The sequence below is a fragment of the Microcaecilia unicolor genome, chromosome 7 (assembly GCF_901765095.1).
Source record: "Microcaecilia unicolor chromosome 7, aMicUni1.1, whole genome shotgun sequence".
Classification (NCBI taxonomy): domain Eukaryota; kingdom Metazoa; phylum Chordata; class Amphibia; order Gymnophiona; family Siphonopidae; genus Microcaecilia; species Microcaecilia unicolor.
Window position 1 is genome coordinate 17,763,923 of NC_044037.1, and position 14,474 is coordinate 17,778,396.

Consider the following 14,474-nt stretch of genomic DNA (forward strand, 5'->3'; position numbering starts at 1 on the left):
ATTAATGCCACGGTGGTATTTACATGTCTCTATCATATCCCCCATCTCTTCCAGAGTATACTTAAGGTCTATGTCTATCCCCATACTCATTATGAAAAAGACCACTGAGCATATTGTGGACTTGAGCGAGAATGTACTTTCTCTAGTTTATGTGCTTTTAAAAGTATCATGTGAATTGTATCACTTTCCAACAAGTTATACTTGATTTAATTGTAAAACTGTTATAAATAAAAAAAAGAAAAAAAAAAGAAAAGAAAAGAGACCACTGACCAAGTTTGTTGCCGCCCTCTGGATCAACTCCATCATCATTTTGTAGGTGTGGCCTACAGAACTGCACACTGTGCTTCTAAACCCAGTCAGCCAGGTTTTCAAGAGATCCACAATGACTATTCACTTGTCCTATATAATAATTCTCACCTCCAACAGGATGTGCTTGGTACCGTGCCTGCCGGAAGTGGTCTGCTAGGCAGGCATGCTCTGACCTCAGTGACATCAGTGACAGACAATTTGGCAAAGCAAAACAATCTGAGTGCTGGCCATTAGGACACAGGGTTGATAGGAGAGTTTTAAAAGACTGAAGGAACCGAAAGTGTTAAAATGGGGGGAGGGGGGGAGTTCTGAACCACTGAAAGACATGAACATTTGGGAACAATCTGAACGCTGCCCATTAGCACACAGGGTACATAGGAGAGTTTTAAAAGACTGAAGGAACCAAAAGTGTTCGTGTGGGGGGGGGGGGGGGGCAAGTTCTGAATGAATGAAAGAAATGAAAATTTACGAGAGGAACACAATCTGAATGCCGGGCATTTGTACACAGGGTAGATAGGACACTTTTTTTTAAAAATGAAGGACGTGAAAGTATTACATCTTGGGGGAGGGGTGAGGAGGAAAGCAGTGGGGTATCCGGATACTGGGCGTTAGGGCCACGGGGGTACATAGACTTTTGAAAGCCTTAAGGAACCCAAAGTGTGGGAAGCAGGAGGAAAAGGAGGGGAGGGAACGGGGTGAGGGGCATTAGGAACAGGGGAGGGGGCCCTGTCACACACACTCATTCTCACACACACACTGTCACACAGACAGTCTCACTCTGTCACACACCCGCACATTCACTCTGGCTCTCTCTCTCTCAAACATACACACTCCCAGGAAAACCTTGCTAGCGCCCGTTTCATTCGTTCCAGAAACGGGCCTTTTTTACTAGTATATTAAGAAGGCAGAGCATGCAACTCTCTCATATGCATATCTTGAAAACCTGACTGGGTTGTGCCCCGAGGACCACGTTGAAAAGCCCAGCTACAGACTGTTGATGGAAACTTAAAACCTTTAGTCACCTTTTGCCAGAGGCATAACCAGAGTCCAGAAAGACAACTGCCAAGGGTCCAAACACTTAAGAGATCGAAAATGGCTCAGTTGCAATGTAGGCCAACAGCAGATGGACAGATAGAAGAAGTGTTGCTCTCCCTCTACCGTTCAAGCGGAGAGGAAGAGAAAATTAAACCCAAGGTCAGTGCAAGGGCTGGTTGGAGAGGAGGGCTGACACTTGTTGCAGTGACAGTTCTGCATCGTGCATTAACATTTTTTCTTAACAGGACCAGCTCTATGCCACTATGGGATGTTTTTATTTTCATAACATTCATTTTAGCACAAGAGACTACAGGAGCTCCTTCGCTGGTTGCTTGACAAACTTTGTTCCATAACTTTGGAGAACAGACACTTAATTACAAGGTAAATGCAACCTCTCGCTAATTTATTTAAGGTCTGTGAACACGTCTATGGAAAGGGAAGATTATTTAAAAAAAAGATAAGCAGATGGTACATCCCTGACCTACCAGTAAAATGATAGTAACTGATTTTCTTTCGGTGATATGAGCGTGCATTTTTCCCTGCATTGATTATACCAGTGGCTGCCAAACCTGATCCCGGACAGACCCCAGCCAGTCACGTTACCCACAATGAATATTCTTGAGAGAAATTTGCATGCACTGCCTCCACTGCACATAAATTTATCCCATGCATCCTGAAAACCTGACTGACTGGGGTCCCTCCAGGACCAGGTTTGCAACCACTGGATTATACCAATGCCATTTTAGTGGTGCTTCCAGCTCCCCCAATTAAAAGCTTTCCAACAGCTTCAAAATGTTTGCCAGGACATTGGCTGCCACCTGTACAAACCAACATATTTCACCTGCCCTTACGACATTTTGGGCCCTGTTTACTAAGCAACGTTATAGGCACGTTAGTGCTCTTAACGCACGTTAACAGCGTACGCACCTACAATATCCCTACTGATGCCTACACAGTTAGCGTGCACGCTAATTGTAAGCATGTTAACGCGCCTTAGTAAACAGAGCCCTTTATTTAAAAAATAATAGGCAACCAATGCAATATAAGACATGGTTTGGTTGCCCCACTAGTCTCCTTGAGTTAACCAGCTGCGTATCTTAGGCCAACTCATACTCATCTGCTCAACCTTTGCTGTTCAGGTTGTCAGAGCTGCCCCTATGGCAAAGTCTCTCCTGGTAGAAGCTTTCCAGTAATTGTTGCTAATTACTGCAATGGTTTATCTAATGATATTTGAAGCAATACTGATTACGGTTTGCTCCGTAGGGAAGTGAAAACACTTAGGCTTTTAATGTTTATGTAGTATGTACTGTATCTCGTTTTATTGACTGCTTGGTATGAACAACAGTAGACGTTGCAGGCTGTAAATATAATACAAATTAAAATAAATTGTGGCAGCAACTTACAATTTGACAATTTCTTTACACTATGCTACATCCCTTTACAAGTCTTATTTTATTTTAATCATGCCTTTGTAACATGACTGCCACTTATCATCAGTAAAATTAGCTTGGGAAATCAGCTTTAAGGAAATGTATTCTTTTAATTTTTTCCAAGAAAAATGAAGTGTCAAGTTGTAGAAATCCCCTAACTTTCCCAATACAGTTCACTGTTTTCAACCTACGACACATGTAAAGTAGAAAATGTGGCACACCAGTGTCCACTCTGGACAGGGAGAGAACTCGTGGCCAAAATTCTGCACGGAAAGCTCCACCAACCTTTTCTCTAAATATTAAAACAAGGAAAAAAGAGGATACCCACGTGAATCTTTAATAGGGTGTCACCCCCTAATTATCTGAGGTACCTGGACAGACATGACAAGGATGGCCTAGCCCAAAGAATTAAGTTTACCAATGAGCGAGGCTAATGGCCAAAGAGACATTTTTCAGGTGTGGGGGAGTAGAGTGTTGTGTTGCTTTGTAAATAAAAATAAGTAACATTAAATATCTGTTCGCTAAATTGTACAATGTATACCCCGTAATATGGGCATTGAGAACCAAGATACTTGTCCATATTATAAGTGAATTTACATTATACTGAGTGCACAAGTGTTAGATGTTATAAACAAAATGGGGTCCAACCTCTTCCCACCAATTTATCTACCCCTTCCCCAATGCCAAACCCTGCCCACATAGGGTAAAGCAGGGTAAACTCATGTTGACAGCAGAGAGGACGTACAGTGGTGGGGAACACTGCCCGCCTCGGCATGCTTTTCAGATCTTTTACCTGTGGGACCTTGGGATCTGCACCAGCACTGATCTTCCTCTCGGTACACCTTGCCTTCTTACCCACCCCCTCCTCTAGCACCCGTTTCTAGGACCTGGAAAACCAGGCCTACCTTGCTTCCTGGGCAACAGGAGCACCTCAGCTTCACTGTTGTGGTCTCCCTGCCTTCTATCACTCTTCTCTGGAGAACCCTGCCAGCTGTGCCTCCATTTCTTTACCTTCCAGAGGATCACGCTCCAGTGAGTGAAAAAGCCAATACAATCATACAAGTCTCACATCTAACACACAAGGCCTGGTTCCTCTGCGGGCACTGGGCAAGAGGCTTCCATCATGCCCAACACCACCAGTTTTAAAGAGAGAGGGAGGAGGTTACTCTTTACAATGCATATGCTCTAGGCTTGGTTGTCCAGGCTCTGAATACAAGCCATTAATTCCCACACGTCATGGCTCATGCTATATTTATAGCCAGAGCAAGCTCAGTAAAAGAGCTCCTAGCAGGTTTTAAGAACCAGAGCTGATGTCTCCGTGCTGCTGCTTGCAGAGCATGGAGCAACAGCATACGGGGGTGGGGCGAATTGGAAATACTGGGTTATACACACAGGCACACAGTAGATGACAGCAGCTAAAGACCTGTATAGTCCACCCATATACTTGATCTTGGATTAGTTTAACAAGCCACACTTGTGGAAAGCGGAAGATCACTTTCAAATCAAGGCAAGCATACTGCATAAATACAATCTGTCAGCTCTGTGGGTGCAGTGGCTACTTAAGGAGTTAATTGAATTGGGGGGGGGGGGGGGGGGGTCCCATCAAGGGAAGGGTAAAGTTTACTGTGTTTAGCAGCACAAACAATCATTTTGGAAAATTGGCTCCTACCTCAAGACACTGAACCATTGTTCCTTTTAGTTTTCCATGTGTTTATCTATAAAAAACAACTTTTATTGCATCTAAATACATCTACACACATCTGTTGCATTAAAAACAAAAGTTTTCCCCAAAACAAATGTTTGACATATCTGGAAAAACATTTCCTCTAGCACAAAACCTCCTCCTATGGAAAGATATTGCACGCTTTGCAGTTAACGAACTGCCCCTGCCTCACTTTTCTCCCCTCTATTTACCACCACAACTTTTAAAACACAATGATCCAGAAAATACCTTAATAATCACACCTAGACACCAGGAACACTTACACTCCCCCAGGGGCGTATCTGTGTGGGGCCACGGGGGCCTGGGCCCCCGTAGATTTGGCCCTGGACCCCCCTGCTGATGACCCTCTCCACCCCCCCTCCCGCCGCCAATCCGCCGTCGCCTATCTTTGCTGGCGGGGGACCCCAACCCCCGCCAGCCAAAGTCCTCTCTTCCGTTGCAGCAAAGCTTCCTGTTCGGAGTCTGACGTCCTGCACATACAACGTGCAGGATGTCAGACTCAGAATTTGAAACTGAAGGAAGCTTTGCTGCAACGGAAGAGGGGATCTCGGCTGGTGGGGGTTGGGGTCCCCTGCCAGCTTTGCAATGGAAGGACCTCGGCTGGTGGGGGTTGGGTTCCCCCGCCAGCATTGCAACGGAAGGACCTTGGCTGGCGGGGGTTAGGGTCCCCCGCCAGCAAAGGTAGGTGACGGCGGTGGGGGAGGGGGGTGGAGAGGGTCATTGGCAGGGAGGGGATCCAGCAATGGCGGGTGGGGGGGGGGGGGGGGGGGGGGGTCGGTGGCACCGGGGGGGGGGGGGCTAAAATGTGCCCCCTCACTCTGGCTCTGGCCCTCCCTCCCACCGAAGTCCAGATACACCCCTGCACTTCCCCCCTCCCCCGGGTATGGGTAAGATCCTCCAGATGTTCCAGATCTTCTGGATCCTCAAAATACCACCTTAAAAATGGATCACTAGTTTGTTTACAATGCAGCAGTCTTTCTGGAAAGAAAGGAGGGAGCCTTCCTACTCCAGCACTCATGTTCATAATACTCTAATGTGCTGTATCCAGCAAACATTCTTATGTAAAGGGCTACAACCACCTTGGACCAGCATTGATTCCTCTCAGAAGGGCTGCTTCCCCCTTGATCCTGCACATATTTCTCCCCAGAAGCAGGGGCGCAGCCAGGCATTGCAGTGGGAGGGGGCCAGAGCCCATGCTCATTTTCACTTAAAGGAACAATGTCAGGAGGGAGAAAGAGGGCAGGGAGACTGGCGCTGCTTTGGCTGGTGAGGGTTGGGGACCCCCCGCCAGCAAAACCAGGGGCCCGGAAATTTTTTTTTTGGGGGGGGGGGCCAGGCCCCCGTGGCCCCACTTAGTTATGCCACTGCCCAGAAGGGAACTATCCTTCTGGGTGTAGCAGCCATTCACCCCAGAAGTGCCTTATCCCCCTGGATCCAGCACTGCTTCCGCACAGAAAGGCTGAATCCTCCTGGATCCTGCCCCCCACCCCCAAAATCCAGCACTGTTTTCTTTCAGAAGGGCTGCATCCATCTTGATCCTACTAATTTCTATAGCGCTACTAAATGTACACAGCACTGTACACTTGAACACAAAGAGACAGTCCCTGCTCAACAGAGCTGACAATCTAATTAGGAAAAACAAGACAAATAAGAGAAGGGAATTACTAAGGTGGGGATAATAAAATAGGGAAGGGGAATGGGACTCGATATACCACTTTTATCCAAAGCGGCTTACCTGGGGCAACGGAGGGTTAAGTGACTTTACCCAGAGTCACAAGGAGCTGCAGCGGGAATCGATCCCAGTTCCCCAAGACCAAAGTCCACTGCACTAACCACTAGGCTACTCCTCGCTCCTCCCTGCCCATTTTCAAGTCCTTACTCAAAGCCCATCTCTTCTCCCTTGCTTTTGGCACCTAACCACCTTCCCCAGTCATGATACCTACACTGACTACATAGTTTGTATTAGATTGTAAGCTCTTTCGAGCAGGGACTGTCCTTCCCCATGTTAAACTTGTACAGCGCTGCGTAACCCTGGCAGCGCTATAGAAATGCTAAGTAGTAGTAGTAGGATAATAAAATAAAGGTACTGAACAAGTAAGGGTTAGGAGTTAAAAGCAACATCAAAAAGGTGGGCTTTTAGCTTAGATTTGAAGACGGCCAGAGATGGAGCTTGAGGTACCGGCTCAGGAAGTCTATTCCAGGCATGTGTTGCAGCAAAATAAAAGGAACGGAGTCTGGAGTTAGCGGTGGAGGAGGAGGGTGCAGATAAGAGAGATTTACCCAGTGAACGGAGTTCCCTGGGAGGAATGTAGGGAGAGATGAGAGTGGAGAGGTACTGAGGAGCTGCAGAGTGAATGCACTTATAGGTCAATAAGAGGAGTTTGAACTGTATGCGGAAACGGATAGGGAGCCAGTAAAGTGAAGTGAAGCCGCTGGCGGAATATAAGTCGTGCGGCAGAATTTTGAACAGATTGAAGAGGAGAGAGATGACTAAGTGGGAGACGTGTGAGAAGCAAGTTGCAATAGTCTAAGCAAGAGGTGATAAGAGTGTAGATAAGGGTTCTGGTAGTGTGCTCAAAGGAAAGGATGAATTTTTGGTGATACTATAGAGAAAAACAACAGGTTTTAGCAGTCTGCTGAATATGTGCAGAGGAGAGAGAGGAGTCGAAGATGACCCCAAGGTTACGAGATGTTGGGATAGGGAGGATGAAATCCAGCACTCATTCCCTGCAGAAGGGCTGTTGCCTCCTGGATCCAGTAGTGATTCTCTTGTTAATATGTGGCCTGGCTTCAGACCTACCACTGGAATAGTGGTGGGCTAAGCTACACAGCCTAAGGCAACTGAAAAAGTACTGACTAGGCCAAATAACAAGCTAATGATGTCATATTTGAGAATCTGCAAAAAGCAGGTCTGAACAATGAGTCTTAACACAACCAGGTACAACTTTCTAATTGGAAATAGCACCTATAATGAAAAAATAATGGGTAAAAGGAATAAAATGATGTTCTTAAAATGGGACTTATTTTCCATAAGATGGCACACAGATCATAAGATGTTATGAAAGGTATTACAAAAGGAAGATGTGAAACGGATATCTTAATATAAAGATATTTTAGTAAACGAGAAAAACAACTTGTTCCAAAAACATGTTGACATTGACGGAAGTGTGGCAATCTCTAGAAATAGATAGAACGGAAAAGAAATGGGTACAGATGAACATCTGGCCGGATACGAAAGTATGATCTCAGAAATTGAGAAATATTAGAAAAAAAGGTACCTCACAATTGACTTGTATTGGGACCTGGGGCTATAAAAGAGATAAGATTTTGACAGAGAGTTGGAGTCTTCCCCAACACTTCTCAGACGGCAGAGCTCTATGCAATTGAACCCAGAATCTGTTTGATGTCTGTACTTAATTGAAAACTTGGTAAGAATAAAGCCTTCTTTCTGACATCTATCTCTGTCTTTATATCCAATAATTCCTTACCTGTCATTGATACTACAAACTAAGCCACACACACAACTGACACTCAGTGTGTATATAGATTACTGTTGCATTTTAATAGAATACATGTGGGTACATAGATGACCAAGGATTCACTTAGATTCTGATAGACAGAAGGCCATGGTCATGGGCATTATCCTAGAGTTACGTCTTCTGGTGCTTCCACAACAGAAATATCACTGGGATGGAATATCAAAAGAATTTAGGCAGTCGGCCCAACAGCTAGTGGAAGCGCAGACCCTTTGTCCCCGGAGAAGGGTATTCCTGGGGCGCAAAGAGGGCCTTTAAAATTTACACTCTTTAGAAGGGATTCATTGTCCTGGATCCCACCCTGGTTCTCTTACTTAGAAGGTCTGCACCCATCTGGATCAAGCACTCGTTCCCTCCAGAAAGGCCCTACCTTCCCGGATCCAGCACTTACTCCCCCCCCCCCCCCAAGAAGGGCCCTATCCCCCTGGATCCAGCACCGTTTTCTCCCAGAAGGAATGCATTACCCTGGATCCAGCACTGTTTTGTCTAAGAAGAGCAGCATCCCCCAGGATCCAATAACGTCTTCGCTCTGAAGGGCTACATCCAACTGGATTATTATTTATTATTATTTATTGCATTTGTATCCCACATTTTCCCACCTATTTGCAGGCTCAATGTGGCTTACATAGTGTTGCTAACAATGTTTTCTATCAGAAGGGATGCTTCCCCCAAAGAAATGGTCTATCCCTCTGGATCAGGGTTGCCAGGTGGAAAATTTTTTTCCAGCCTAAAGGAGCCCAAAATCCAGCCCAAAACCCGCCCAAACTCAAACCCCGCCCCTGACACCCCCGCCCCCGCGTCATCAACCCCGCCCCCGCCGTCATCGGCCCCGCCTCCCCCGTCATCGGCCCCGCCTCCCCCGTCATCGGCCCCGCCTCCCCCGTCACTAACCCCGCCTCCCCCGTCACTAACCCCGCCTCCCCCATCACTAACCCCGCCTCCCACGTCACTAACCCCGCCCAGAAACGTCATTAACCCCGCCCACCGCGGCCGAAAAAAGCCGGCGAAAAAACCGCAAAAGCCGGCGAAAAAACCGCCCCGAAGCCAAAAAGGAGCCCAAAAAACCGCAACCCGCCGCGGGCAAAAATTTCCCGCGGCGGGTCGTGGAAAACCGCCCAATTGGGCGGTAAAACCGCCCACCTGGCAACACTGCTCTGGATCCAGCAATCATTCCACTTCCCCTACCTATTTCCAGCACTGTTTTCTCTGCAGCCAATCTGGGGCCAGTACGGTTTTTGCTCAGTAGTGTTGCAGCCAAGCTGGAGCCAGCACTAATCTTTAGAAGGGCTGCTGACTCCTGGATCCAGCAGCAATTGTCTTTAGAAGGGCTGCATCCTGCCAGGCACTCATTCTTTTTAAAAGGGCTGCAGCCACATTCATCCTTCACTCAATCCCCCCCCAGAAGGGAAAATTTCCTTTGGATAAAAATGGTTATCAATAGAAATCAAACAAAATAAAACATGGGAAAGAAAATAAGATGATACCTTTTTTATTGGACATAACTTAATACATTTCTTGATTAGCTTTCGAAGGTTGCCCTTCTTCCTCAGATCGGAAATAAGCAAATGTGCTAGCTGACAGTGTATATAAGTGAAAACATTCAAGCATTACTATGACAGTAAAATAGATACTATTGGAGATTCTACATGGAATGTTGCTACTATTGGAGATTCTACATAGAATGTTGCTATTCCAGTAGCAACATTCCATGTAGAAGGCTGCGCAGGCTTCTGTTTCTGTGAGTCTGACGTCCTGCACGTACGTGCAGGACGTCAGACTCACAGAGGCAGAAGCCTGCGCGGCCACATTGCTGATCTACAAGGGCCGACTTCTACATGGAATGTTGCTAGTGGAATAGCAACATTCCATGTAGAATCTATAGAAATCAAACAAAATAAAACATGGAAAAGAAAATAAGATGATACCTTTTTTAATTGGACATAACTTAATACATTTCTTGATTAGCTTTCGAAGGTCGCTTTTCTTCCTCAGATCGGAAATAAGCAAATGTGCTAGCTGACAGTGTATATAAGTGAAAACATTCAAGCATTACTATGACAGTCGGACAGGGTGGGAGGATGGGGGTGGGTAGGAAGTATGCATGGGGACATCAAAGCATATCATTGATATTCTAACAGGATGGGTGTGGATAGGTGAGGGATGGGGTTTTCACTTATATACACTGTCAGCTAGCACATTTGCTTATTTCCGATCTGACGAAGAAGGGCAACCTTCGAAAGCTAATCAAGAAATGTATTAAGTTATGTCCAATAAAAAAGGTATCTTATTTTCTTTTCCGCGTTTTATTTTGTTTGATTTCTATTGATAACCTTAAGAGTGAACTAACACGGCTACCACACTCCTCTACTTTGGATAAAACAATGCTGGATCCAGGTAAATGCAGCCCCCCTAGGGGAAATGAGAGCTTGATCAAGGGGAATAAATCCCTCCTGGGGAGAACGAGTGCTGGATGCCTATGGCTGAAGCTCTTTTAAAGAGAATCAATGCCCGGGAGGATGCACTCTTCTAAAGAGAATTGGTACTGGATCCAGGAGAGTCAGCAGCCCTTCTAAAGATAATAATTAGTGCTGGATCCAGAAGAGTACAGCCCTTTTGGGGAAAGTGATTGCTGGATCATGGGGGGTGGGGGGGAGGGGTGCAGCACTTCTGGAAAAAAAAAACAGTGCTGGATCCAGGGGGATAGGGCCCTTCTGGGGGAATATGAGTGCTGGATCAAGGGGGGATTGAGCCCTGGGGGGGGGGGGGACACATGAGTGCTGGATCCAGAGGGATTGAGCCCTTCTGGGGGGGCATGAGTGCTGGATCCAGAGGGATTGAGCCCTTCTGGGGGGGCATGAGTGCTGGATCCAGGGGGGATTGGGCCCTTCTGGGGGGGGGGGGGACATGAGTGCTGGATCCAGAGGGATTGAGCCCTTCTGGGGGGGCATGAGTGCTGGATCCAGGGGGGATTGAGCCCTTCTGGGGGGGGGGACATGAGTGCTGGATCCAGGGGGATTGAGCCCTTCTGGGGGGGGGGCATGAGTGCTGGATCCAGAGGGATTGAGCCCTTCTGGGAGGGGGGAATGAGTGCTGGATCCAGAGAGATTGAGCCCTTCTGGGAGGGGGGGGGATGAGTGCTGGATCCAGGGGGATTGAGCCCTTCTGGGGGGGGGCATGAGTGCTGGATCCAGAGGGATTGAGCCCTTCTGGGAGGGGGGAATGAGTGCTGGATCCAGAGAGATTGAGCCCTTCTGGGAGGGGGGGGGGATGAGTGCTGGATCCAGGGGGATTGAGCCCTTCTGGGGGGGGGGGCATGAGTGCTGGATCCAGGGGGATTGAGCCCTTCTGGGGGGGGGGCATGAGTGCTGGATCCAGAGGGATTGAGCCCTTCTGGGAGGGGGGAATGAGTGCTGGATCCAGAGAGATTGAGCCCTTCTGGGAGGGGGGGGGATGAGTGCTGGATCCAGGGGGATTGGGCCCTTCTGGGGGGGGGGGAGCCATGAGTGCTGGATCCAGGGGGATTGAGCCCTTCTGGGGGGGGGGGGAGACATGAGTGCTGGATCCAGGGGGATTGAGCCCTTCTGGGGGGGGGGCATGAGTGCTGGATCCAGAGGGATTGAGCCCTTCTGGGGGGGCATGAGTGCTGGATCCAGGGGGGATTGGGCCCTTCTGGGGGGGGGAATGAGTGCTGGATCCAGAGAGATTGAGCCCTTTTGGGAGGGGGGCAGATGAGTGCTGGATCCAGGGGGATTGAGCCCTTCTGGGGGGGGGCATGAGTGCTGGATCCAGGGGAAAGCAGTTCTTCTGGGGGGGAATAAGTGCTGGATCCAGGAGGAAGCCGTTCTCATGGGAATAAGTGCTGGATCCAGGAGGAAGCCGTTCTCATGGGAATAAGTGCTGGATCCAGGTGCATGCAGCCCTTCTGGGAGAAAATGATGGATCCTCATCCTTCTCGATCTGCTGCTTTTGACACTGTTGATCACAACCTACTCCTTGATACGCTGTCCTCACTTGGATTTCAGGGCTCTGTTCTTTCCTGGTTTTCTGCTTATCTCTCCCAGCATACCTTTAGTGTATAGTGGACCCTCCTCTACTTCTATTCCACTGTCAGTTGGTGTACCTCACAGATCCGTCCTGGGACCTCTTCTTTTCTCCCTCTATACTTCTTCCCTTGGTACTCTGATCTCATCCCATGATTTTCAGTATCATCTTTACGCTGACGACGCCCAGATCTACCTCTCCACAGCAGAAATCTCAGCCGAAATCCAGGCCAAAGTATTGGCCTGTCTGTCTGACATTGTTGCCTGGATGTCTCAGCGCCATCTGAAACTAAACATGACCAAGACTGAGCTTCTCATCTTTCCCCAACCTCTCCCCCATTCTCTATTTCTGTGGATAACAATCTCATCCTTCCTGTCCCATCAGCTCATAACCTTAGGGTCATCTTTGACTCCTCCCTCTCCTTCTCTGCACATATTCAACAGACTGCTAAAACCTGTTGTTTCTCTATAATATCAGCAAAATTCACCCTTTCCTTTCTGAGCACACGACCAGAACCCTCATCCACGCTCTCATCACCTCTCGCTCAGACTATTGCAACTTGCTTCTCACAGGTCTCCCACTTAGCCATCTCTCTCCTCTTCAATCTGTTCAAAATTCTGCTGCACAACTAATATTCCGCCAGTGTCGTTATGCTCATATTAGCCCTCTCCTCAAGTCACTTCACTGACTCCCTATCCATTTCCACGTACAGTTCAAACTCCTGTTATTGACCTATAAGTGCATTCACTCTGCAGCTCCTCAGTACCTCTCCACTCTCATCTCTCCCTACATTCCTCCCAGGGAACTCTGTTCACTGGGTAAATCTCTCTTATCTGCACCCTTCTCCTCCACTGCTAACTCCAGACTCCGTTCCTTTTATCTTGCTGCACCATATGTCTGGAATAGACTTCCTGAGCCGGTACATCAAGCAGTGTTGCCAGGTGGGCGGTTTTACCGGCCAATTGGGCGGTTTTCCGCGACCCGCCGCGAGAAAGTTTTGCCCGCGGTGGGTTGCGGTTTTTTGGGCAGCTTTTTGGGTTTCTGTGCGGTTTTTTGGGCGGCTTTTTGCCTTTTTCGGCCGCGGGGGGCGGGGTTAGTGACGTTTTTTGGGCGGGGTTAGTGACGTTTTGGGCGGGCCGATGACAGGGGAGGCGGGGCCGATGACGTAGGAGGTGGGGCCAATGACGGGGAGGCGGGGCCGATGACGGCGGAGGCGGGGGTGTCAGGGGCGGGGTTTGTGTTTGGGCAGGGTTTGGGCTGGTTTTTGGGCTGGAGTGGGCTAGAAAAAAATTTTCCACCTGGCAACCCTGACGTCAAGCTCCATCTCTGGCCGTCTTCAAATCTAAGCTAAAAGCCCACCTTTTTGATGCTGCTTTTAACTCCTAACCCTTATTCACTTGTTCAGAACCCTTATTTTATCATCCTCACTTTAATATTCCCTTATCTCTTGTTTGTCCTGTTTGTCTGTCCTGCTTAGATTGCAAACTCTGTTGAGCTGGGACTGTCTCTCCATGTTCAAGTGTACAGCGCTGCGTACGTCTAGTAGCACTATAGAAATAAGTAGTAGTAGTGAAAGGGCCCTTCTGGGGGTGAATGAGTGCCTGACCCTGGGGGAAGGAGCCCTTCTTGGAGAAAACAGTGCTGGATTCAGGGTGATAGAGCCTTTCTGGGGGGGGGGGGGGGGGGAGAAATGTGCTGGATCCAAGGGGATGCAGCGCTTCACGGGGGAATGAGTGTGAAAATAGTGCTGGAACATGAAGGCTCCCTCCTTTCTTTGGCGAAGAACTGCTGCACTGTAAACAAAAGTGATCCGTTTTTAAGGTGGTTCTCTGGAAGATCTGGGTTTTACCTTATTTCTACCCCCCCTCCCCCCACACCGGGATTTCCCTGCCTGAACGGAATGACTGTCTTGTGTTCATATTAGTAACACTTTACATAGTGGTGATAAACTGCAAGGTGCACGACTGTTTCATTAACATTTCCACTGATAAAAGGTCGAAGCCGTTTTACCATGAAAGGTCCCATCTAATAACTTCTGTCGCAGCAACGAACAGGCCAGTAACCGCTTCCCCTTGAAAGTTAAAAAAAAAAAAAAAAAAAAATCCTCCTAGTGTTGCAGTTTTTACGCACAGCAGCCCCAATCCTCCTCCCCCCCCCCCCCCCCGGGTGTTACCTGCTCGGAGACGGCTCTGAAGAGGCAGGAGGCGTCCTTGGCCGTCAGTTTTCGGTACAAGCCCAAACTGCCCAGATATTCGTCCATGGTGACCTCGGTGAGGGACTTCTGGCCAAAATACTTCTTCCAGCCTTTCTGCATGGTTGTAGGCGACTTCGGGGCTTCTGCAGGGCGATCAGAGGGTGGGGGCGGAGAGGCGTGTGGCCGCCGTTCCTGCCCTAATTAAA

At 48.2% G+C, this 14,474-nt stretch overlaps 1 protein-coding gene across 2 annotated transcripts in view; it reads right to left on the reverse strand.

The window, feature by feature from the left end:
- The window catches only part of LOC115473858 (putative bifunctional UDP-N-acetylglucosamine transferase and deubiquitinase ALG13), a 153,549-nt gene extending 139,075 nt beyond the window's left edge, over window positions 1–14,474 (reverse strand). For both annotated transcript variants that reach the window (XM_030209005.1, XM_030209004.1), the window contains exon 1: window positions 14,248–14,474. In XM_030209005.1, the coding sequence (XP_030064865.1) occupies window positions 14,248–14,388 (141 nt within the window). In that variant the 5' untranslated portion in view covers window positions 14,389–14,474. The remainder of the gene's footprint in view (window positions 1–14,247) is intronic.